Here is a 24,276-nt window from a genome sequence, read left to right as displayed (position 1 = left end):
TAATGTAGCTGTATATGCCAGTAAGACTTTCAAAGAGGACTCCTGAGAATCACTGCATCAACTTACTACAATAATCCGTTTCCTATGCAAAGTAAGTTGGACAAATGCTATCAACTCACAGCACTCATTCATCTTAATCTCTCTCTTTCCTGCCTTTCTGTAAATACAGAGGTTTAAAAGCATAATACTCGACCTGTACCCCTGGGGCAAATAATGCATTATATGTTAATTAAAATTTTTTTAATTTTTTAAAAATTACATAAAAAAAGTTTTTTAACCAAAAAATAAAATAAAATGAAAGCATAATACTCGAATTTCCAGCTTCCTTTGCCACTAGGAGTCACATGACACAGTTCTGGCCAGGATAAACACCTGGTAAAGGTTTTCCTACAAAATAAAAGATGCACTCTTACCAAGAAAACATTCTCTTCTCTTCTGGTTGGTGGTGCAGCAGTTATCTTGGGACTTCGAAAACTAAACTGAGCCAGTTTCCTTAATAGCACCCTTGAACATCTACACCAGTCTTAACACTACCTACCCTTGGATTTCTTCTTGTGTGAGGAAAATAAGCCCATGGCTAAGCCTATATGTATAGTTTCTGGTAACCTGTAGACTAATGCAATACTAACACAATTTATGCTATATGAATCAGTCCTATGAAATCGACTCATGTTATAAATCACTTTGTGAATTAGCCATAAGGCATAGTAATGATGAAAAATTAAGGGAAAAAGATCAGATAGTAAATGAATTCCCAATTATTGAAAAATAATAATAAACATGAAAATATTAAACTATTAGCTATTATTCTTAACTATTCATTAAATTATTTATGCCAGAGACTTACAGAACTTTAATACACATGAACACATTTAATCTTCACAGTGAGGTAATATTACCATACACAGCCCTTGTAAAATTTTCATCAATCCTTGACAAAAACAATAATACAATAAAACAAAGGTAAATTTACTTATTCTAAGGTTTTCTATTTTTATGATATTAAAATGTTCTTTCTTTTATGAAATGAGAATAGTGGAGAATGAGTTTATATTCATTTTAACATACTTAGTTGGCAAAATGAGTGACAAATTAATGTCAGTGCCCCAGTGTTTTATGAAATTTTAATAGTCCATGGAACCTTAAGGCCTGAAACCCACTAAAGTTAAATAACCTGCCCAAGACCAAAAAGAAGGTTGTTTGACACCAAAGCCCAAGATCATATATAACGACTAGGTTACATAAAGGAAATACACTAAATGAACTCAAAAAAACTATTCTGTGAACACAATTAAAGATATAAATGTTTAAGTATGAAAGAAAATAGCCCAGAATATATAAAGTAGGAACAAGGACTTCTAAAGTGAAATGACTTTATCATGTTACCTCCCAGTTTTCTCTATATAATGTAGATTTAAACCATACCAAAGAAAATGGAATCAAGACAGAAATTCCCACTCATCTTAATCATTAGGTTTGGAGATTCATACTGGGAAGAACCTTTCGATCTCTTCCTATATTGTCTGCCTCTAAAAGAAGTTTGTCATTTCCCAAATAAAGGAGTAGGAGCAGATACACAGATAAAATTTACCCCCTGAAGTCTGCTCCTCCATTTCTTCCAGTTTGACAAAAGTAGGGGGATCAAACATGAAAGAAGGTTAGAAACAAAACTAAAAGGCAGTCAAATTCACTGTACCTCAATTCTTGGCATTTTATGCTACTGTATTTCATCATTTTAAACTCTTAACTTTTAAAACTCATCTCTAGTTGTTTGGAAATATAAAAAATTGATCAGTTTCTTAATTGTACAAATAATGGTTTATGTCTTTTTAATTGAAAATAGCAAATACTTTCAGACTTAAAATTATTTTGTTTTGTTTTGGGTTTTTTTGTTTTTGTTTTTTCTGGTCCAGGACTTAATCCAGAACCTCACATCTCACATTTCCTTAATCTCCACCTATAACAATTGTTCAGCATGTCATCCTTTCACAAACTGGACACTTTTGAGTACAGTTATTTTGTGGAATGTCCTAAAAGTTGAGTTTGTCTAATATTTTCTGACATTAAGGTCAAAGTATTTTTAGTAAGAATACTACCACAGATGTGCCCTTCTCCACACAGCATGATGTTGATTATGTCTTATCATTGGTGTTAAAAAGAAACAACAGAAGTGTGTAAGCCTGACGATTCATAGACCTGTACTCCTGGGGCAAATAATTCATTATATGTGAAGAAAAGAAGAAGAGAAGAAGGGAGGAGAAGAGAAGAAGGGAGGAGGAGGAGGAGAAGGAGAAGAAGAAGAAGAAGAAGAAACGGGCCCAAAGTGGAGTCACTTGTGCTAAACCCATGTAAGCAAACCAAGGCTTCATAATTATCTAACAGCAGCTTCAACCTTCTCCAGGAATTTAGTCGTAACTGGTTAACACCGGTGAGGTAGTTCGCCACACAGACCCTTTCCATCCCCCAAAACGAAGATGAAGTAATCTGTTCTTTCATTTACCCTTCTCCCTTCAACCTTCCATTTTCTAGCTTCTGCAAGCTCCTTCCTGTTTGCTAGACGGGATGCTACCCGATTCGTGAATCACCCAATAAAGCCAATTATATCCTCAAATTTACTCAGCTGAACTTTGTTTTTTGACAGTGGTGATAGAACTTTGATTCACCTGGTTCATTTGGTGTCTAGTAGTCTTTCTCACTATAAAGGCATTGATTTCTCCTTTATACTTAATCAATCTCAGGGAGAGACTTTGAGACTATGCAAATACTCTGATGATATCTGATATATACATATATACTTTTTTTAAAGATTTATTTGAGAGACTGCATATACACACACATGAGCGCTGAGAGGGGCAAAGGGAAAGAACCTCATGCACACTCCCCTCTGAGTGTGAAACCCAATCCACAGACCCAGGTGCCCCTCTGATATATATTTTTCATATTTTCACCCACTAATTTGACATCAACTGTGTATTCATGCTTACAACAATTATTGCTGCAATGTTTGCCTACTGATGATTTTCTATTTCCATCATTCCTTCTAAATATTTTTATCAGTTTGTTTTAATTTATTTATTTTTGTGCATGCATGGGGGGAGAGGGAGAGAGAGAGAACGAGACACCCTACTGAGCAGGGAGCCTGATGCAGACTCCATCCCAGGACTCTGGGATCATGACCTGAACTGAATGCAGAAGGCAGACGTTTAACCGACTGAGCCACGCAGGCCCCCCGTCTCATTGTTTTTTAAATTGGAATTCTACAATAAAAAAGAGCTGCCTCTTCTCCCTCATATATCTATGTATTCAATTATTTATTTTGTTCAATGGTTCCTGATTTGACCATTGGGACTCCTTTATAAAGATACTCATTAGACTTTCTTCTGAACTGAAAAACATGCCACTTTAGTTAGGGAAGATCACATTATTTTTTAAAATGAGGGATCATTGATGGCTAAGGCTAGCTTTACCACTTCCATTATTACCAAAAAACATTTTTTAATGGAAGAAACTATATATATAGAAATATCCTAAATGTGTTGTACTATCGTAACTCTTGCTCATCCAAGACCTTATTCTTTGGTCATTATTTTTTACATATCATCACAAAATTTTCTCACCACTGTCACTATTTAAATCCACTTTATCTTGCACTTCCCAATCCTCAGATATTACTGGTATTTCAAGAACACAGCCCAAACCACTCAGTGACAATAGTAGTTCATTTTATCCATATTAATTATGCTAAGTGGGGGAAAAAAAAGTCAATCGCAAAGGTCAAATATTGTATGATTCCACCTATATAACATTTTTGAAATAACAAAATTGTACCAATGGAGAACAGACTAGTCCACGCCAGAGGTAGGGTCAGGGAATGTCTGTGTCCACAAAAGAGCAACAAAGAGGAATTCTTATGGTGATGGGATTATTCTGCATCTTGACTGTATGAATGCCCGTGTCCTTACTGCAATATTCTAGTTTCTCAAAATGTTATTAAATGGGGAAAACTGGGTAAAGGTACCACAGGACCTCTGCATTAATTCTCACAACTACATGTGAATCTACAATTAGCTCAAACTAAAAGGTTTATTGAAATAACAAGAAAAAAAGTTTTGAAAAGAATGACTACTCAGGAGAAATCATATTATCATCACCGTGCCTCACCCCTTTAGAAGATCTACGGATTGCTAGGCAGCTTCTCAGAAAGTTACTATCCGGCCTCTTCAGAATAACCAGCTGATGGCTAATTCTTTAGGGTCTCTTCTGAGTAGCTTTTACGTTGGGTAGGAACAAACACTAAGAGCTTAGAGAAGAACAGGAAGATGCTAAGGGTCAATTATTATTATGGTAAGTGTTGATCTGTCAACTTAAACTACCACAGTTAATAGGATCAAAATACACATTTTTATTTCAATTCATTTAGCTCATATTAAATATTTGAAAAATCCAAAACATCCACAATTTATGATTTTCAACTTTTAAGAGTTCAAAACTACAGCAAGAACAAAGAGGGTTTAGTTCCAATGACAAAACAAAGCTCCCCTTCAAGTCACTAACACCAACTCCTCTAAAACACTTTTTATGCATAAGGATATGAAAGCACAGAAATGGTGGACCCAAGAGAATTTAAAATTCAAGGACTAAACTTTCCATTCCATAAAAATCCCATCACAACCACACTAAAGGTAAACCCTTTCACAGACTGAAGAAGAAAAGGAAACACCTGAGTACAGCAAGAAACACCTAGGGTAAATAGTTCAGTAAGTAGCAGCTAATTAGTACATGAAAGCAGAGGTGTGGTTTTTTTCCTGAAAAGATAAAAATCCTAACATAAATAAAGTAGCCATCAGCTTGTTTTTCTCCCCACAAAGGCTGATATTGTAACTACTGAACATATTTTGACTAACTATACATGTTCAATCTCTGACAAAGCTACAAAAGATCAACAGTAATAGGTACTACAATTTGCTTCTCCTTCCTAACTTACCAACATTAACTAATCTAGCTAAACAAAAATGGTATGGGGAATATACCATCCCAAGTGTTCTCAAACACTCACTATACTCATTACACTGTGCTATCGTAAGTCACCTGTGAGTTTTTGTATATATAAATTCATTTTTCCTGCTTAAATTCAGATACTCCTCAACTCTTCCAAAGGACAGAATGCTTAAAAATCACATTACAGGATGCCCAGGTGGCTCAGTTGGTAAGCATCAGGTCATGATCCCAAGGTCTGGGGATTGAGCCCTGCATCAGGCTCCTTGCTCAACAGGGAGCCTGCTTCTCCCTCTCCCTCTGCCTGCCACTTCTCTGGCTAGTGTGCGCTCTCTTTTTCTCTAACAAATAAATAAATAAAATCTAAATTTTAAAAAAGGACAATCCTCTCGGGCCCCCTTCCTCCTCAAGAGCTTTGTACTATCACTTTGCTATCGCTCAATAAAACTTGCTTTGCTGCCCACTTTAAAAAAAATCACATTACAAACTAAGAAATAATAACATATTTGACAGATATTTCATATTAGGTTCCAAAATGTAGCCATAAAAGATACCAAAGCTTAAGGAAAAAACAGTGTAAGATTAAAAAAAAATTAATAAAAGCTATTCAAGTTTTTCCTATGAACTAGGAAATGTCCATCATAATCACTTGCCATGATCAGACTGTAACTGACATAACGTGCACAGTTTGATACAATGAGTAGCTAATATAAATGTGCATACATTTGGCCAACCTGTCTAATAAATCCCACTACTATAAAAATTCCAGTCTATCTCCACTGTGTAACTTGGACTCCCAACTATCTCAAACCTGAAGACCAGACATCAGTCTTTAACAGATTTCTTGGTCTCCTCTTACTCTCCTTCCCTCTTACTCTCCTTCAAACCACAACCTTCTGTACTCTAGTGGAATCACTCCTCATCCCCTACTCACTCGCTTGACTCCAACCAAACACATAGAATGAAGGTCTACACCTATTTTCTTACAACGATGTGTGCTACTCCTGGAATATCCTGTATGTCCCCTCCTCCACTGGTGGGTAAATTTCCTACTCCCCTAAGACTCAATACATGATTCTCTAAGTGCTGGCATAAGACATCTCATCTGGGAAGTCCACAGCCTGGACAGCTGCTGTAGCACTAATGAATCACATCCTACTTAAAGGATACAATACAGTGGTGAGTTACTTGAAGGAGAGATGTTTCATTTCATCTTTGAATTCCCAAGGCCTAGTAAAAAGTATTTCATCAAAATGTGCTACAATAAAAACTACTATTAGATACTGCACTAAATAGTAACTGTACTTACTTTCACTTAATCCGAAAACAACCTCAGGAAGTTATTATCCTCATTTTGCAGATAAGAAAACTATCTGGTGCCAAAAATGGAGTGATGAGAGAGAATGGCCCATAAAATTTAGATATCAAAGAATTATCACCACATTCTCCTATCTCTTTAGCCTAGATCAAAGTTACTTCAGGTAATTACAAATCTTCACTTTAAAAAAAATTTGTTTAAATAGTAAGTTTTCAAATGAGTCAAGAAGCAGCAGTATGTGTTTTTGATGGGTTATTTTATCTTTACCTCAGATAGTTAATTTATATCTGAAGTATAACCCACTGTTACTTTATATAACTTGAATTTCAAATATCAGCAAAGGCAGACCTACTTTTATCATTTAATTCTCCCCAAAATCCACTCGGATAAAGTTGTTTTCAGGCCCACAGTAAAATTAAAAAACAAAAAACAGTGAGTTTTCTTATGATTCAAGGGATCTTTGATCTCGAAAACTAAGCTTTAAAATGATAGTATATCCTCCCTTTCTTATTAAAGGGCAAGACCATTAATAAAATGATAGTGAGCGAAGGTTATAGTTTGTTTTGTTATTTTACATCCTTTCTTGAAAGGAAAAAAAAAATAAAATAAAACATGTTGGCTACCGAGTAGTCCCCCTTCCTTTTCTTAGTTTTATTTTGTTATTATCTTTTGTAACTGTTCTATTAAAGGCCAGGGCCTGGGAATAACCGCATTAAACAAGTTCACATACAACACTGCAGTTGGAGAGATTCTGAACCTCAGCCAACACATGCAAAGCTAATTATGGAACTGGTAATTACTAAATGTTTCAAAGGTTATGTTAAGGCAAGGTTATGTTAAGTTTCTACCAATATCACAAAAATGGTAATTTTTACTATAATTTCAAAGTCACGTGCTAATACAGTTTGAAATTAGTATTTCAGTTATAAATATGTACATATTTTAACCTATAAATTCAAATGTCATTGTTATGAAAGGTAAATAAATGCTTGTGAACAAATAGGAATTACTTAGTGAAACATGACTTTTTTGAAACATTCTACCTATTTATTTGACAGAGAGAGAGAGAGAGCGCGCGCACAAGCAGGCAGAGCAGCAGAGGAAGAGAGAGAAGCAGGCTCCCCGCTGAGCAGGGAGAAGCAGGGGAAGAGAGAGATGCAGGCTCCATCGAAGGGTCCTGGGATCATAACCCAAGCCAAAGGCAGTCACTTAACCAACTGAGCCACCCAGGTACCCCAAAACATGATTTTCTAAATGGCACAAAAATCATTCAGTTCTATTTTTTGAACAAAAACTACTTCAGAACCAAATATTTATTACTAGAGCCCCAAAATTTGCTAAAATATAATCAAAGTGTAAGTGATCAAATGAGAATAGGAAGCTGTTTATAAACAATGATAAAAAGAAATTCAAATGGAAAATCTAACTGTAATAAACAATTCTTCCACTAGATCTAAAAGTTAAATATTTACCAGAGATACTCTTTTGTGCAGATTCTCATTATTTAAAGTTCTCTGGACAAAAGGTATTTTTTCAGCTCTCTATTAATATGACTAGGTAACTTTGCAAAAAATAAAGTCTTACACTGTTATGAGCCCTCAGCTAACAAATTCGTGAGTTAACAGCTAAATCAAAAGGTTCAAGAACCAAAAAAAATTTTTAATAGTGAAGGACAAAGTAATATTATTAACTAGGAGGAAATGAGATGAAGCTGTGTTACAGATACAATTTTTAAAAATAACTTGTTCCTAGCTAAAAACACATTAAATCAGATCTTGAAAGAAAACAATTCAGCAATAGATGCTTCACCTGAAAAACTAAAAACATGCATTTAAACACTCTACAGAAGCAGCTACAAAGGGTCTGAATTCAACAAGTTAATAAAATGGTTTAGAAAAAGCATTTTATTGTTTAAAGCCTTGGGGGATAAAGCTGTTTGCAATTTATTTACATCTTTTACTTTACTAAATTGCTTTGGTGACCAAGCTTCTCATTCAAATGATTAAAGCATAAACCCAAATAGTTTAATAAAGCAATTACTTAAGAGTCCTGTTTTTCAACATAGGTACACTGAAAAATATCAATAGAACATTTAGTGTTCATTATTTTCAAGGGGTTTGTTATTTAGAATACAGTGCCCCATTGACTAAAATTTAGCCAGGGTTCCAGACACACATAATGTAGGGCACACATTGGATAAAAGATTTTTTTTTCATCTTTTCAGGATATCAGGTAAAAGAGTGACAGCCTCTTAAATTTAGGTATGCATGATTTGGCTAAAAATTCAGGTGACTTTTTTTTTTAATTTCTCCTTACCATTCTGCCTCTCTAATGACATGGTTAAATAAAAGAGGTTCCCATTTTCCAGGTGTGCTTGAAAGCCCCCTAATTTGCAGTCTCTGTGTTTACACTAGGGCTCTCCCCACCCTCCAATTCTCTTCTAGCTAATGTCTTGGGTTACACTAGCAACATCATTATTAACTTCTAGGCAAATGATTGACCTAAATACAAAACTATGTCTTCACAAAGTTTGAGAAACTGGGAATGGTGGGGATAAAAAAAAAAAAAAAAAAAACCTGAATTTAATAAAAATAATTATATATTTCCTCTATTCTTGTAAAGCATTCCTTTTGCCTGTAATGAGAATCATATGGACTCCTTTATCAAGTCTATCCTGAAAAACAGAAGGAAGCATGATAGCAAAACTTTTCTAATTCATATCCTTCTCCTTTTGATATCAAGTTTAATACATTTGCTTTCCGTATATTACAAAATTCTCTCTAGCACTGAGCAAAGATGGTACAGAAAAACTTTCAGCACTCAATATAGGGAGTGCTTACATTACAAAGCACTCAATATGAAAAGCATCTTCTACCAAAACATTTTTGAATACATTTCAAACTTTTAGAAGATTGCTTTTAACCAGCCAGGTAAGGTTGGGAAAACATTCACATTCCAAGCTATTTTCTCTTGACAACAACAATAAGCAAGCATGAGGTTTGCATTAGTAATAAACAAATGAATATCAAAGTTAATAGGGTTGACACTTGACAAGGTTTAAAATGTTTGATAACTTTCTCTATGTTTATTTTGCCTGTGAGTTTGGTGGGGGGAAATGTGCTGCTTTCAGATTATCAATGAAGCTTTCATGTTGTGGTGTTAGTAGTAACCGACCCACTTCTGAATCAGGCCAAGTTCTGTGCTAAGTCATTTTTTACTCTGTTCTACACAACTGGCAGGAGAAGAGGAAAGTTAAACAGTCCATTTATTTGGCACAATCCACACGCTTTCACAGCGGAGGTTTTTGTCTTTTCCAGTCTTGTTTGGTGACCCCACCCCACCCCCCAACTGATAGTAGGTCTCAAGTATTGCTGTTCTAATTAATCAAGGGAAGGCACAGGTCCTCGCCCCATCTCCTTTAATTTCTACTAAAGGCCTATGACATTATTTTCTGACCTGCCTTGCTAGGTCCTAATATTCTCAACTTGTTTGAATTTATTTGGTACTTCAAACACCGAAAGGAACTGAAATAATTCACTGAAAATTGTTTTTCCATCACACTACCACTGAGAAAGTGCATTTTCAGATGCCGAAGACTGACTGAATTGTCAATTTTAAAACAAACAGTAGAGAAGGAAGGCACACGGGAGGCAGTGCAAAGCCCAGGGACAAGATCAAAGCAGGATACTGCTTGGTTTTGATAAAAGAATCCTTTAGAATTGGAACTTTCTGGAAATATAGGGAAATGAATATTCTTGTAAAATTATCACACATCTTCCATTCTTTTGGTAAATATGTGCAACCTATGATCCCCCAGATGCGATGGCTCCATCAGGAAAAATGAAAAATCAGAAACGGTACCAGGTGCCATTCTTGGACCTTGTCCAAAAGGCAGCCAGCGAAAGATTCTATTTTATTCTGTTCTCCCCACATTAAATAATAATAATCAACATCAGAGAAGGAGAGCATTTGGGTCTGAACAGATGGCATCCAATACCTAACAAGTAAAGCAACTCTTTCAAGCACTAGATCCTAAATGTCTCATGGTCCCATGGATCAGGAGGGCTTATTTGTCTTAAGAGGGTTGGCAGCAGGATCCCCTGTAGTCACTATCCCAACACTTAGGAATATGCGTCATTAACCAGTCAGCAACTAAGAGAAAAAAAAAAAAAAATCAAACCACCACATTTTTATAAAGTTTCCCCCTCTCTGGTCCAACTTGAGACGAGCAAATCCAACACCATCCGCAATCGGTCCACTTAAAGTAAGAGGATAAATAAGCCTGAAGGTAAAGGAATGTATAAAGGTTAACAAACTTATCTAATTTTGACAAGGTTGTGCAACACCAAAAGAATCCGCAGGGTGCCCTTTCCGGGGCTGTATTTGAATATGCCTGCTCTGCAGTTATGCCTGCAATTTAAACCAAAAGCACCAAGCTAGCTAATCAACTTTTCTTCCCCAGCACTGGAAAGCTGCAACCCTTTTTCAAAGAAGCAAAATAGGTAACTATAAAAACATCTCAATGTTTTGTTTTAGAAGGTCAACACAGATTTGTCTTTCGCAGAGCCATGTAAGTTTCCTTCCTATACCTTTTCAAACACCACAGAACTCTTTTTAAGGTAGAAGGGGCCACACACTAGAAGGAAAGGGGGGCGTGCAGCCAAGATGGAAGGAGGAGCTGGTCAAGGCGAGGTGAGTCCCCCTTCTCCCCAGAGATTCTAGAAGCTCCAGGGTACGACTGGGAAGAGGGGATGCTAATTAGAGAATTCCCTCCTCTGCAGGGCAAACGAAGGGGTAAGGTCAGTAATGGGGTGGGCAGCGAAAAGAATATCAAGGAGAGGGGGAAATAAACCCAGGACGACCAGGGGAAAAGATTCGGAGATGGGATGCCTCTGAAAGTTGGGGGTCCTGACGGGAGAAGTGGGGTGCGCGGAGCCAACTATGTCAGAAGAGGAGACAGGGACAGGAAAGGGCGCAGCCGGTGAGGCACAAATCCAGCTAAGTCCCGGCGGGTCTCACCTGGGGGGTCCTCTCGGCGGGGTTCTTCATAACCGCTTGGCGGAAGCTGTTATCCACGTAGGACGCCATCTCCCCCCCGTGGGCTCGGCCGGGGCTGCTCCGCACCCTCGTCGGCCTCCTCCCGGCCCAGCGCAGCCGCTGCCTCCGCCCTGCGCGCTCCGCCCGCCTGAGGCTAATAAGCCAAACCGCGGCGGCGGCAGCGGCGGTAGGGCCTACGGGGGTGGGGGGGGGGGCGGCTTTGCTGGGCCCAGCGGCCCGGAGCGCGGGACAGGCGCGCAGGAGACCCGGCAGGAGAGCGAGGCCGCGGGAAGGGGGCTGGCGGCGCGCGGCTCCGGAGACCCGCGGTCCGGAGGGTCCCTGCGGGCGCTCGGCGGCCGGGAACTCCCCTTCCTCCTCTTCTTCCTCGCCGCTCGGCCGGGAGAGGCTTCCTGGCGCGCCCGGCTCCCTCCGGGCCTGGCTCGACACGCCTCCCCCGACTCCACTCGGGGGACAGTGGCGTCTCCTCCTGGCCCCGGCGGGCCTGAGTTATTTTTAGGGAGGTACGAGCGGCAGTAAGGAAGGGAAAGGCTTGCAGGCAGACGGGGCCTCCCCTCTCCTCTCGCGCGGAGGGTCGCCCCCTCCTCTCAGGGGCTCGCGTCGCCGCCCGGGAGTCTCCGCGAAGCACTCGGCTCTCCCGCGTCCCTAGTCCTCGGGGCACTTGGGCGCCGCAGCCGCCGTCGGGACGACTGGCTCAGGTCCGGGCGCAGCGAAGCCCGATCGCCTCCGCCGCCGTCCCTGCCGCTCTTAGTCTCCGTCTATTGGGCTCGGCCGTCCCTCCCGACTGCTGCTGCATCCCCCCGGGCCGCCCCGCCGCCGCCGCCGCCGCCTCTGCTGCTCTGGCCGCCGCCGTGGGCTCCACCGCCGCCGCCTCCCCCCATCAGCGCGCCCGGAGCGGAGCTGCCCCGGCGCCGGCGCCGCTGCGGCCAGAGCACCCAGCCGGGGCTGCAGCCCTCCGGCCCAATCGCTCTCGGCAACTTTGTTCCTGGTCTGCGCGGGGCGGGGGAGGGGAAAGAGGGGGCCACGGGCTGTCCCGGTCTGGACTCCCGGCGGCGGGGGTCCGAGGGCCGAGGGCCAAGAGCCGAGAGCCCCGCACAGCCCCCTCGGAGAGAGTGTTTGGGAAGCGGCGACTCCCCCTCCGCTTCCTCCGCCTCTTCCTCCTCCTGCGCCTTCTCCGGCCGCCGGAGCCGCTCCTCAGGGAGGAAGCGGCCTCCCGGGCTTGTTGCTTTGTGCGGCAACCATGGTGAGGAGTGAGTGACAGGGCGGAGACGAGTCGGCTGGCGCCGCATCATCGGGGGGCGGGGCGGCCCCGTCGCGCTCGGTCCCGCCTCCCCGCGCTCCTGGCGCCGCCCGCCCGCCGGCCGCGCCCTCCCTCCGGAGCTGCACCTTCCTCCGCGACCAGGTGAGCCGGCGCTGGGGCCGCGAGAGGGTCTCCCCGCGCTGGGCTGAGCGGGCTAGAGCCCCGCAGCGCCTGGTTCCGAGGAAGCGACGCGAGTGCCGGTGCCCGGGTGCGAAGCGCAGGGCTCTCCTCTTCCTACCCTCCCCACCCCTTCCCTGTCTCACGCCGTGCGGCGTCCCCACACCCCACTCGGTTCCTGGGAGACCCTGCAGAGTCCCGTCGCCTCTCTCAGACTCCTCCTGGCGCCACGCCGAGGCCAAGGGGGCTGAAAGTTGACCCCGAGCAGAAGTCCAGCCCGCAAGCTTGGGCTGTAGTGGGCATTCATTTTGAACCCGAGGGTTGGCTCCGAGTTGCTTCAGAGGCGATAAATCCTCTAAGATTTTATTTTGCTTATTTGTAACTTGCTGCAGGGAAAGCTTTCCTCTCCTGCCTTCCGTGCTTACTGCCACTTTCAGACACTTTAATGACCACGAGATTAAGGACATGGAAAAGTGCCAGTTTCAACACTAGATCCAATACCACCCTCAGACAGGCAGACAGGCCAGATTTAAAGGTGATCAGTCATTAGCGAGAGACCCGGACGGCAAGGTCTGTGACATAATCAGAAACATTGGCAGATCTGGCTCTGCATCAAGGCAGAGCAAACCTTCTCCAGACCCCAGATTTCCAAGCTAGACTCACTTGGTGCAAAGAACACAGTAACATAGCCCTTTAAGACGTTACCTCTCCTCCTGCTTCATTTTCCCCTCCCTCTCCCTCTCGGAGCCAGGTCAAGGTGTGTAAGGTCAGCCAAGCACAGGGGACAGTTCTGCTGTTCTGGTCCTAGGGTTTTATTTTTATCAGCCTCCTTTCCCTCCTCCCCCCTCCCTCTCTCCCTCCCCATAAGTTCATGTTTTGATGTCTATATGGAGGCTATACTTAGAGGAGGGCTGTTACTTTTAAGGCCTACTATATTGAACTTTTCAAATTTTCAAACATACTTTTTAAACATCTAGTTTATTTTGAACACTTAGAATGGTTGATTGTGAGCAAACATTTTGGGGTCCTTAGGTCACCTTTGTGTCATTAAACAGATTGTGTGGCTTCCTAGAGAAGAGACTGCCCAGCCTTGTGAAACTAGACCTGAGTTATAAATTGTATCTCTAGACCCTTTTATATTATGGGTCTATCTTGCTGAAACTACTTCCCCACATTTTTTTCACCCCTTTGTTGAGCCCCAGCATCAAATTCTCTATGACACAGACCACCACACTGAAAGCAAAGGGACACGAATAAATGCTATTACAGCTCTGTAAAGAGAGAAGAAAAAAATCAAAATCTAGTGAAGTGAAAAAATATACCTGACATCTCCATCTGGTGTCTAATAGACATCTCAGAAGTAACGTTTGCAAACCAGGGTTTAGATAGCTTATCCGCAAAGCGCCCTGACCCACAGCCTTCTTCATTCCAGTTAATGCCGTCTGTGTGGTTCCCCTTGCTCAGGTGAAAAACTCTGGAGTCTTTCTTGACTCCTTCCTTTCTGTTACACCCCACAAATGTCAATAACCTGTCAACTCAACCTTCAAAGTGTTGTATCTGGAATCTACCCTCTACCTACCACCTCTACTGCCATGACCTTTGTTCAAGCTGGCATCACCCTTTGCCTGCACGTTGCAATTACCACCTCTCTGGTCTCCCTCTTTTGGTCCTTGGTTCCAGCAGTCTACTTTGAACAGAGCAGCCAGAGTGAGTCTTTTCACTTTAGCTCAAATTACTCATCTGCTAAGGGGCAGGGGAATCATTAGTTCCTCATCTCATGTGAGGTAAAAACCAAAGTCCTTACCATGGCCTTGATGAACTGTGGACCTTGTTTCCTCCACCCCTTATCTCTCTAGCCTCATCTCCTATGATGCAACCCCCAACTCATTTTCCTAGCCACACTGGAAATGAAGATGCTGTTTCTGAATGCATGAAGATGCTGTATGGTGAACAGGCTCCAGTCTCATGGCCTTTCCGTTTGCTGTTCCCCTCTACCACCTAAATTAGCTCCCTGATTCCCAGCCCACCTAAAAAAACAAACAAACAAACAAACAAAACCTAAAATATTGCTCCCTCTCCTCCTTCATATCTTTATTCAACCATCAGTTTCCCTGTAACTTCACATACCTAGTTCCTTTCCTTGCTTTCTTTACCACCATCTAACATATATTTTATTTATTTTATTGTTTGTCTCCCTCCCCTAAAATTTAAGCTGCTAAAGTCGAAGGTTTTTGTTCCTTTTGTTCACTGCTATATCCCACAATATGATGTAAATCAGTAAGTATGGTGTTCCCCTGTATGCATTTAAGATTGTTACATACATTATCACAATTGTATCCCTGAGGAGGGAGGGAAGTACGGAAGAGAAACTTAACACTCTGACCCTATTTTTCTGTTCTATAAAAAGAGGATAAAAATTGCATGCCCTGAAGATTTGTAACGATTGAATATTGCCTTGAATAGTCCTTGAACCATAGTCTTCTAACTAACAAATGATAGTTATTTTTAATATCATTCTCATCATCCCACCCTTTGAGGTCAGTGGAACAATTATTATCCTGTTTACAGATGAGGAAACTGAGACTAAAATAGGCTACCTGACTTGCCCTCGTTCCAGGCCTGCCTTTAACTGTGGAAGGGTCTGGGATCAGCTAACAATGGAGACCCATTCTGCCCTATTAAAAATCCTGAAAACTATACATATCAACTATAGTGCTGCAGGGAGGAGTGGCTTCTGGCCTGAAACTCACACTCTACTTTCTTCCCATCTGAGCTCCATCCCATGCCACAAAAAGGCTCCTACACATGAGAATACCCCAGCCTGCACATCCAAACTATGTCATATTCCATGCAAAAGGACCCCTCAGCAGTTCCTCCAGCCCTGGGCCCGCCTTGGAGGATTAGGCCTGGAAGTAGCAGAGCAGTAAGTCCCAGGGTCCTGGGTGCTTAAAGAGTGTGGAACTCCTTGTTCCCTGAAGAAGTGTGAAGCTAGAGCAGGGTCCTTCAGAGCATGGACAGTAGGCTGAGACACCCCTTATCAGGATCTCACAGTCATTAAGTTGTGAATTCCAGCTATAAACCTAGCTCTTTTTTTCTGAGTGCTCTTCTGTGATACTGAATTGCACCAATGACCCTAGGTAAGGCATAATAGTATGTCTTGTCCACCATCAAAATGACTAACTCCCTGTCAACTTCTACACTATCATTTAACTCCAATTACAGCTAATGTTCCCACTATTTAAAATCTACTTATCTACTTATGTCAATAATGTTTATCATCTTTTGGCATCTAGGACATCTGATACTTGACGTGCATTGTTTGGGTATGTTTGAGCACCAACAGCAATGTTAGGTATAACATGGATGACAGAACTGGACACAAATCTGCCAATGTGCCAAATAGTCTAACCCAAACTGTGTCAACCAACCATAATCAAAGGAAGCCATCTATTATGTTGCCTCAAAAAGGCAAGCATAAAAATGAAACTTTCTTTGTTCTGTCTCCACAACCATCATATTACCTAGAAAGTTATCAGAGGCTAGACAGAAACAGAGCACCAAGTTTTAAAGTCAGAAATACATTTTGAGTTTTGGCCTTAATGCCATTCTACTCATGACCTAAAAATCTTTAATCTTTCCAACAGTAAAATCTAAAACATATTACATATAGTAATACATCATGTAGATTAGGTGTTGAGAGTCATTTTTTAAAGTGAGTTAAAATCATTTTTAAAATTTTTTGTGAGTCCAGCTACGATATGAGACCAGGGATTGATATATTTATATTTATACTTTATCTATTGACCAATTGATAGAAGTCATTTTGTTAAAACACACACACACACACACAGAGCGTCACTGTTCAGTCAATAAATATTTATTGAGTGCTGTGTGCCAGGTGCTGGTTTCGATGCTTGGAATACCAATGGTGAATAAGACAAGCATGGTCCCTTCCCTGGCCTTGTGGGAACTTGTTCTATGGGCCAAGCACTTGGTTAATGTACTCCTCTCATCCAGGAGAATGGTGGGAGTGATTGAAAAGATCCAGGAATCTGCCCTGCTCTGCTGAGACAAGAGCTTCCTCTGGTTACCATTTTCTCTGCTTGTTAAAACCCTCTGGACTAGAGGTTCAGAGCAGAGAGAAGCTGAATTTTATTAATGACATTCCTCACATACTTCCCCCTCCCTCCAAAAATTTTTTTAAGGATTTTATTTATTTACTTGAGAGACAGAAGATGAGAGAGGGAGAGAGAGGGAATGCACAGAAGCCATGGGAGGGGCAGAGGAGCAGACTCCCAGCTGAGCAGGGAGCCCGATGTGGGACTCAACCCCAGCACTCCAGGATCATGACCTGAGCTTGAAGGCAGACACTTAACTAAGCCCGAGCCACCCAGGTCCCCCAAAACATGTGCTTATATTGTTTTACAGTTACTTCTAGCCCTGACATCAAGTCAGTAAGAATCTCAGGAGAGTGGAAGGCTGTAGCTTACACACTGTATCACTCTCAGTCAGCACACTGCACTAGGAAATACTGTATTCACCTGCAAATAGCACTTCCGAAGAGTCCCTGGTGGATAGTGCAGTGGCAGGTATCCGGGGAAAGATGCAGTGTGTTCACAGGATAGAGCTCATGAACTAAGTTAGATGAAGCATATCAAGAACACAATTACTATCAGACTCTTAGGTTTGATTTTATAGGAATTGTAATAAATTCAGTTTTGTGCTGCCACATGAGTAAGAACAACACTAATGTAAATGTCACATAGAGGCATAGATATTTTGGAATTGATTCTAAGAAAAGAAACCCATTTTTTCCCTCATTTAATAAGGTTCTGCCTTGGACAAAAAATTAAATAAATATACAAATAAAAAGTATTCAGGCTGGGGCGCCTGGGTGGCTCAGTGGATTAAGCCGCTGCCTTCGGCTCAGGTCATGATCTCAGGGTCCTGGGATCGAGTCCCGCATCGGGCTTTCTGCTCAGCAGGGAGCTTGCTTCCCTCTCTCTCTCTCTCTCTCTGGCTGCCTCTCTGTCTACTTGTGATTTCTCTCTGTCAAATAAATAAATCTTTAAAAAAAAAAAAAGTATTCAGGCTAACAAAATTGTTCTCTCCAGTTACACTATTATACCCTTCATACTGATATAACTACTTTCTTCCATTGATTTGTTTGCAATTGAAATATTAGGCTAGTGGGAGAAAACAACCCTCTTTATTTCCTTATTGTGAGAAAGCCTATGCTGACATTTCTAAAAGGAAATGCATTGTTCAACTTTGGATCCACCGTCAATTCCTTCTATTGTTGCCTGGTGTTTGGCATTTATTTTTATGAATTGCCCTGTGGAACTGTAGTCCACAATCAGTCTGCCAATTTAAAGGGGTTTTAGGTAAGATATACAGATTTTTTTTTTAAGATTGAAAATAGGTAAAATTAAAGACATCACTTTAAAACCTAACAATGTAAATGCCACTACACAATCAATGAGTGCTTGATGCATAGATTTTAAAAGCCTGTACCAGATATCATGAATGCTCCAGCTAGTAATTCAAAGAGAAAAAGACCTTCAATTTCAAGCATGCAAAGTTAACCCAGTGAGATAATTCTGTCATAACGACATCAGGGAGCACTGTATAAAAGTGTACCTGGGTTTCTCTAGTTATGGTAAGGTGATGATGACACACCACTGAAATTACATCCACAAGCAACCTGGTATGCACTGCAGAATTTGTAAACGTGTTCTACAGAAGAGGAGCAGCTACAATTATTGCCAGCTCTGGTCTCTAAGTGGTATTCAAGGGTAAAAGCAAGTGTGCTGTAATTCCAGCATCTCCTATAAGACTGTCAAAATCAGACAAGGTCGTTTGAGCAAAAAGAAAAAAGGAGTACTCTCGATCAGCTGTGATTTTTTTAAACGCCAATACTCATAATCATTCTGAAGTCATTATTATTTAATAGTCGTTAAATCCAAGACTGGTGTTAGGCACCATATGTACATAAACAAACACAGAGCGCCTATGCCTTGTGCCTACAAAGCTAAATTAGGCAGAGGAAGTGAAGGGCAAACAAGGGCGTGGGAAACATGCACAGAGGGCCTGTTTAGAAAACGAGGCTATTCTGTTATGTTGTTATTTTAGTTTTAACTATCGGAAGGCCCATTATGTTGCAATACAAAAATTTAAAGGCGGGAAGTCAAAGGAAAAAGCACATCCCCTCTATGGGAGTTTGCGGAGGAAACCTTATATATAAAATGGCAAAATGTATTGACTTAGCGACCTCATGGAAGAAAGCACAAGTGACAGAGCAAAAAGAGAAACTCTGAATATTGGATGGGCTATTACGATACAGGGACCAGGTAAAGATAATACATGAGATATGGCACAGAAGAAAATAGAACCATCCAAGCTCTTGAGAGGCAAGTCACAATCAGTCCTGGCCATCTTCAGTGTTTTTCTTACAGTTAACATTTTACTTATCACATAACATAAATACAACCAGTGATAAGTACTGGTAAGGTGTTTAAAACAGAGTTCAATTCTACCTTGTGTTTATCTCACCTACTAGGAATGAGCCTGTGGCATCATAGCTGTCTATAAGCATCCAGAGGTAATTAAATCAAGTTAAAGACCAACATAAACCCCACAGTACTCCACCCAGCCTGGTCAGGTGCCACACAAACAGGTCTACTGACACAGAAGAAATAGCATAGAAGTGACTGAATTTACAGAACTTTATCACATTGCTACAGGAAAAAAAACACAATCCGTTTTTTCAGTGGCGTCAATAAACACAGCTTTATAAAGGCACAGTGGAATATATGATCTAAGTAATATAGTGGGAAAACCTTGGATTCTAATAGCAGGCAGCCCTGAATTTGAAAGCCTTTCTGATATGCATGAGCTCTGTCACCCTGAAGACAGCATTTAACCTCCCTGAGCCTGAGTTTCTACCTTTGTAAAATGGAGTTAGTAGTATTTTCCTTGCCAGATTAATAGGACAGTGACTCAAAATAGAATTTATAAAAGTAAATACCCTTTCTCATCTCACTTCTCCCTAAAAGAAATAGTATTAGTCAAAGAATCTTAACATGGCCCTTCAAGTCTCTAGGAAAGAAAGATTTTAGGTTAAAAATATACTGACCTATCTAACTTTATAGGTAGAATTTTGAGCTTAGAGAACTAAAATAAGCTTTGATTACATTATTCTAAATAGCCCCAACCCTCAAAAGTAAATAATTTTCCACCTGGGCCAGTGATTCTGAGGTGTGGGGGATCAACATCTTCTCAATGCCGAGTGTACCAGCCAGCTGGAAAGAGCTAGCAGCATCCTGAAAGCCTCCAGTGCTCTACAGGGCAGAATGGGAGCTGCCCATCAGATGTGCCAAACCTGGCTCTGACAGCATCTCTGCCTTTATCAAATGAATGAAAATCTACAAATTACTCATACAAATACTAAATCTATTGCCAGGTATTATGTCCATTTTGAAAACCATAGTTGCAGTCTACTAATAGTCGTGTTATTGTTTCATTTTTTTTAAGTATCAGAATTATTCCAAATGTTAATATGCATAAACCTACACACAGCACTCAAAAGACTAAATCTTGAAAGAAAGAAAGAAAGAAAGAAAGAAAGAAAGAAAGAAAGAAAGAAAGAAAGAAAGAAAAAGAAAAAGTATAGGGTGCCTGGGTGGCTCAGTTGGTTAAGTGACTGCCCTCAGCTCAGGTCATGATCCTGGAGTCCTAGTATGGAGTCCTGCATTGGGCTTCCTGCTTCTCCTTCTGACTCTCCCTCTGCCCCCCCAGCTCATGCTCTCTCTCTCTCTCTCTCTCTCTCTCTTCAAATAAATAAATTAAATAAATTAAATCTTTTTTTAAAAGTGTAATAAAAATCATGGGGGCACCTGGATGGCTCAGTGGGTTAAAGCCTCTGCCTTCGGCTCAGGTCATGATCTCAGGGTCCTGGGATGGAGCCCCACATCGGGCTCTCTGCTCGGCGGGGAGCCTGCTTCCCCCTCTCTCTCTGCCTGCCTCTCTGCCTACTTGTAATCTCTCTCTATCAAATAAATAAATAAAATCTTTTTTAAAAATGTGTAATAAAATCAAACAAAGCAGAGAGATCCAATTTAGTTACATATAAAGATAGTATCTATGGTGGTATGTTTGTAATATTTGAAACTCACAGATCTTTAACTGATTTTAAAACCAAATCAACCTATGCCTTACCCTGACCCACCAGGGTCCAAAGAATAATGCTCCAGGAGCCTCTCGATGCCCTCTACCCAAGGTTAACTGCAGGGTTACAATCTGATTAACCAAGTGGAATCTGTACGAAATTATCTGACGCATTCTCCCTCCTCCCCATTTATCTTTATAGTGATCAAAAAAAATTTGAAGATAAGCTGTCTTCGATCTAACACAACTTTCCATCAGGAACCACAAAAACTTGTGAACACAAAAGCACTGCAGAATTTCCAGAACGAATAATAGCAGCAGCAATGGCACTGGGTCCTAGGACAATTGGCTTTCTCCCACTACAGCACAGGAGATCTCAAAGGAGCACCTGTATAGCTCCTTTGCCTGATTAAAGTATCTGTCATCTATGTGACTGTATCAGACACTCAGTTAGCTGCAGGTCTCTTTCCTGGTAGCTGCCAATATTAGAGAATACTTCCCTTTTGACCAAGACATTATTTGACTCTTCAACACAATAAGATGGAAATTGGAGAAAATAAAGACTTTTTGAAAGAGCTTCAATTCTCCCCTGCCTTCCATCAAACAAAGTGCCACCCATTATCCAGACCATCCAGTTGTCCCTGCATGATTTCTGTCCTTGCCCTGCAGTGGGATTCTTTTCAAGGGCCCTGGCTCCAGGGTCGGGCCAACTCACACAGAGCTGGAGACAAACTAAGGAAAGGTGGTAATCTCTGTGAACAAGGCCAAGCAGCCATTGGTGGTAGGGAGGGATGGGGAGGAAGAATATGATTCTAACCACTTTTCTTTCTTCCCTTCAGAAGGAAATTGTGAGTTCATGGTGCCATCCAGCCACAACTCCCATACTTCATTTGGGAGACATTGAAAAAATTACAGCAGACATGGTTTCTAAATAAAGAGCTTTGGAAGAGAGGCAAAGAGACCTGGGTATATCTTGTGCAAGAAAAGTTTTCACAGTGAGTGAATCCCATCTTTTCTCATGTGAATAATACTAAGACTCTTAAGAACCATGAAGTGTTATGCCACAATAGACTTGTGGCATTTCATTTATGTCACTAATAACAATAGCTGGCAAGTATTGAGTGCTCACCATGTGCCAAACACTGTTCTGTGTCCTCTAGATGTAATGTCTTAATTAATCTTCCAACAACCCTATGAGGTAGGTACTATTACCACACATATTTTCCAAATCAGGAGAACAGTGGCTTGATGAGGTTCCGGAGCCAGGATCTACAAATATTTTCTCTTATACCCAAGGGTATGTGTTAAGTCCTCATCATCGGGGTTCTTAAATTTGGAACTTCTATCAAGTCCCAGAATTAACCATTTGTTGACAATTGAGGTGATTTTTAATCCACGGCCCTATTTTCTTTATCTTCTGGCCCTGAGAAACATGACATTTCTTGAGAAATATATGATTATACTAAGCCTGAATTCCAACCTAGACAACACCCCAGATCTCCAGGCTTGCCCACAGAACATCTGTGCGTAGGTGTACACAAACACCTTAAAATCAACATGTCCAACCAAAACAAATGAAGTACTTAGGGACAAATCTAATGAGATACATACAAGAGCTGTATGCAGAAAACTATAAAACTCTGATTTGACAAATCAAAAATGTCTAATTAAAGTGGAAAAACATACCAAGTTCACAAATTGGGGGACTCAATATTAAGATGCTGATTGCCCCCAATTTGATTTGTTGAATCAGGGCAATCCTAATCAAAATACCAGCAAACTTTTTATAGATGTTAACAGTCTGATTCTAAATTCATATGAAAAGGTAAAACACTTCCGATAAAAAAGAACAAAGTTGAAGGACTCATATTACCCAACTTCAAGGGTTACTATAAAGCCACATTCAAGACTGTCTGGTATTGGCAAAAGAATAGATACACTGACCAATGGAAAGAGAATAGAAAGGACAGAAATAGACCCACAGAAATATAGTCAGCTGTTTTTGACAAAGAGACAAAGGCAATTCAAAGGAGCAAGGAGTATTTTCAACAAATGGTGCTGAAATGGTTTGACATCCAGCAAAATCAGCATGTTCAAATCTGAACTCAGCATCTTTCTTCCAACATCTTTCCAAATATCCTTATATCTTGGAGAATGACACCACCAACCACCACGTTGCCTAGGCTAAAAAAAACCCAAACAGACCAGGAGTTATCTTTGACCCACCATCTCACTTTCAGCCCTGAGTTTGATCACTTATGAAATTATGTTGAATCACACATCTGACTCTTCCTGCCCTTCTACTGCCATTGACCTAGTTCAGGCACTACTTCTCCTAAACTTCGTCTCCCGCCTCCAATCCCCCGAAAATGCCTCTTAAGGAGGAGCATGGCTGGAAGTAGCAGAAGGAACCATGGCTTCCCTAAGCACCATTTGCAAAAGTGGTACCTTTTCAACATCCTTTAAAAGAACCTGTTGATGTGATAGTTTTTATGACTGATGAAAAGATGTTACATTTGGTCTTGCTGAAAGAAGGGCCATAAGTTGTGGAGAGAATACAGACAAAGGATAAGACCTCTTTACCTAGCCCAGTGTCTCCAGTCAAAGTGTAGGCTCAACCCCATAATGGCACCTAGCCAGTGCCTGGCCCTTACCCCTGGCTGGCTCCCCTCCTGTTAGAAACTGTCCTTTGCACAGTGTGATCTTTTGAAAAATCAAATCTGTCATGTAATTCCAAAGCTAGAGTGGCTTTCCAACTCACTCCGTGAAGTACAAGGTGTGCTGTACAATATTCAAGAGCCCTGAGTGTTCTGGCCCAGGTGCACCTGCCTAGTTGTCTCTCCCACCCCTTGCTACCCACAGAACTTCTACCCTAGTCGATGCTAACAACTGAGCCTCTGAGGATTTGCTAATCTAAGTCCTTAATACCATGTACAAGCACCTCTTGCCTAGAACACTCTTCTTTCCAAGATTCACCTGTGAAACTCCTACTCCTCCTTTCGGACAGTCTTAAAAAAAGGTCTGTGGGCAGGTGATGGAGCAAGAGATCGAGACACCTGAGTTCTAACCTAGATTCCCTCTTGCCGCATACCAGCTGCTTGTCCAGAGGCAACTCACATACCTCCTGCTGTGAGCCTCAGGCTTTGTTTAAAATGGAGGCAATATTATCTGGATAACATATGGGAAACACCTGGGAAGGGAGTCTGCAGCAATGGCAAAAATGTTCTAGCTGGGTAGACTTGTTAACATTTTTTACTTAAGATATGTATTGATATATCCAGACACCTTCTCTGCTAGTAATTTGTACTGGGTTCTGCCAACCATC

General features: G+C 41.2%; 1 protein-coding gene and 1 long non-coding RNA gene across 5 annotated transcripts in view; one reads left to right on the top strand and one right to left on the bottom strand.

The window, feature by feature from the left end:
• RAPGEF2 (Rap guanine nucleotide exchange factor 2) overlaps positions 1-12,613 on the bottom strand; it is a 239,437-nt gene extending 226,824 nt beyond the window's left edge. For 3 of the 4 annotated variants that reach the window (XM_082727766.1, XM_082727772.1, XM_082727773.1), the window contains exons 1-2: positions 12,287-12,613; positions 11,333-11,426 (exon numbers count right to left, since the gene is read on the bottom strand). In XM_082727766.1, the coding sequence (XP_082583892.1) occupies positions 11,333-11,401 (69 nt within the window). In that variant the 5' untranslated portion in view covers positions 11,402-11,426; positions 12,287-12,613. Of the gene's footprint in view, positions 1-11,332; positions 11,863-12,286 lie in introns of those variants that run through there. The other variant, XM_082727774.1, reaches the window with a different exon arrangement.
• Positions 12,614-12,682: 69 nt separating this feature from the next.
• The window catches only part of LOC309863247, a 31,148-nt gene continuing 19,554 nt past the window's right edge, over positions 12,683-24,276 (top strand). Inside the window, exons 1-2 of the long non-coding RNA XR_014310945.1 lie at positions 12,683-12,770; positions 21,791-21,946. This is a non-coding gene — a long non-coding RNA (uncharacterized lncRNA). The remainder of the gene's footprint in view (positions 12,771-21,790; positions 21,947-24,276) is intronic.

The sequence above is a fragment of the Mustela nivalis genome, assembly GCF_964662115.1.
Source record: "Mustela nivalis genome assembly, chromosome: 4".
Taxonomy (NCBI): Eukaryota; Metazoa; Chordata; class Mammalia; order Carnivora; family Mustelidae; genus Mustela; species Mustela nivalis.
Note: the sequence above shows the minus strand (reverse complement) of the source record. Positions and strands in the feature narration are given on the sequence as shown.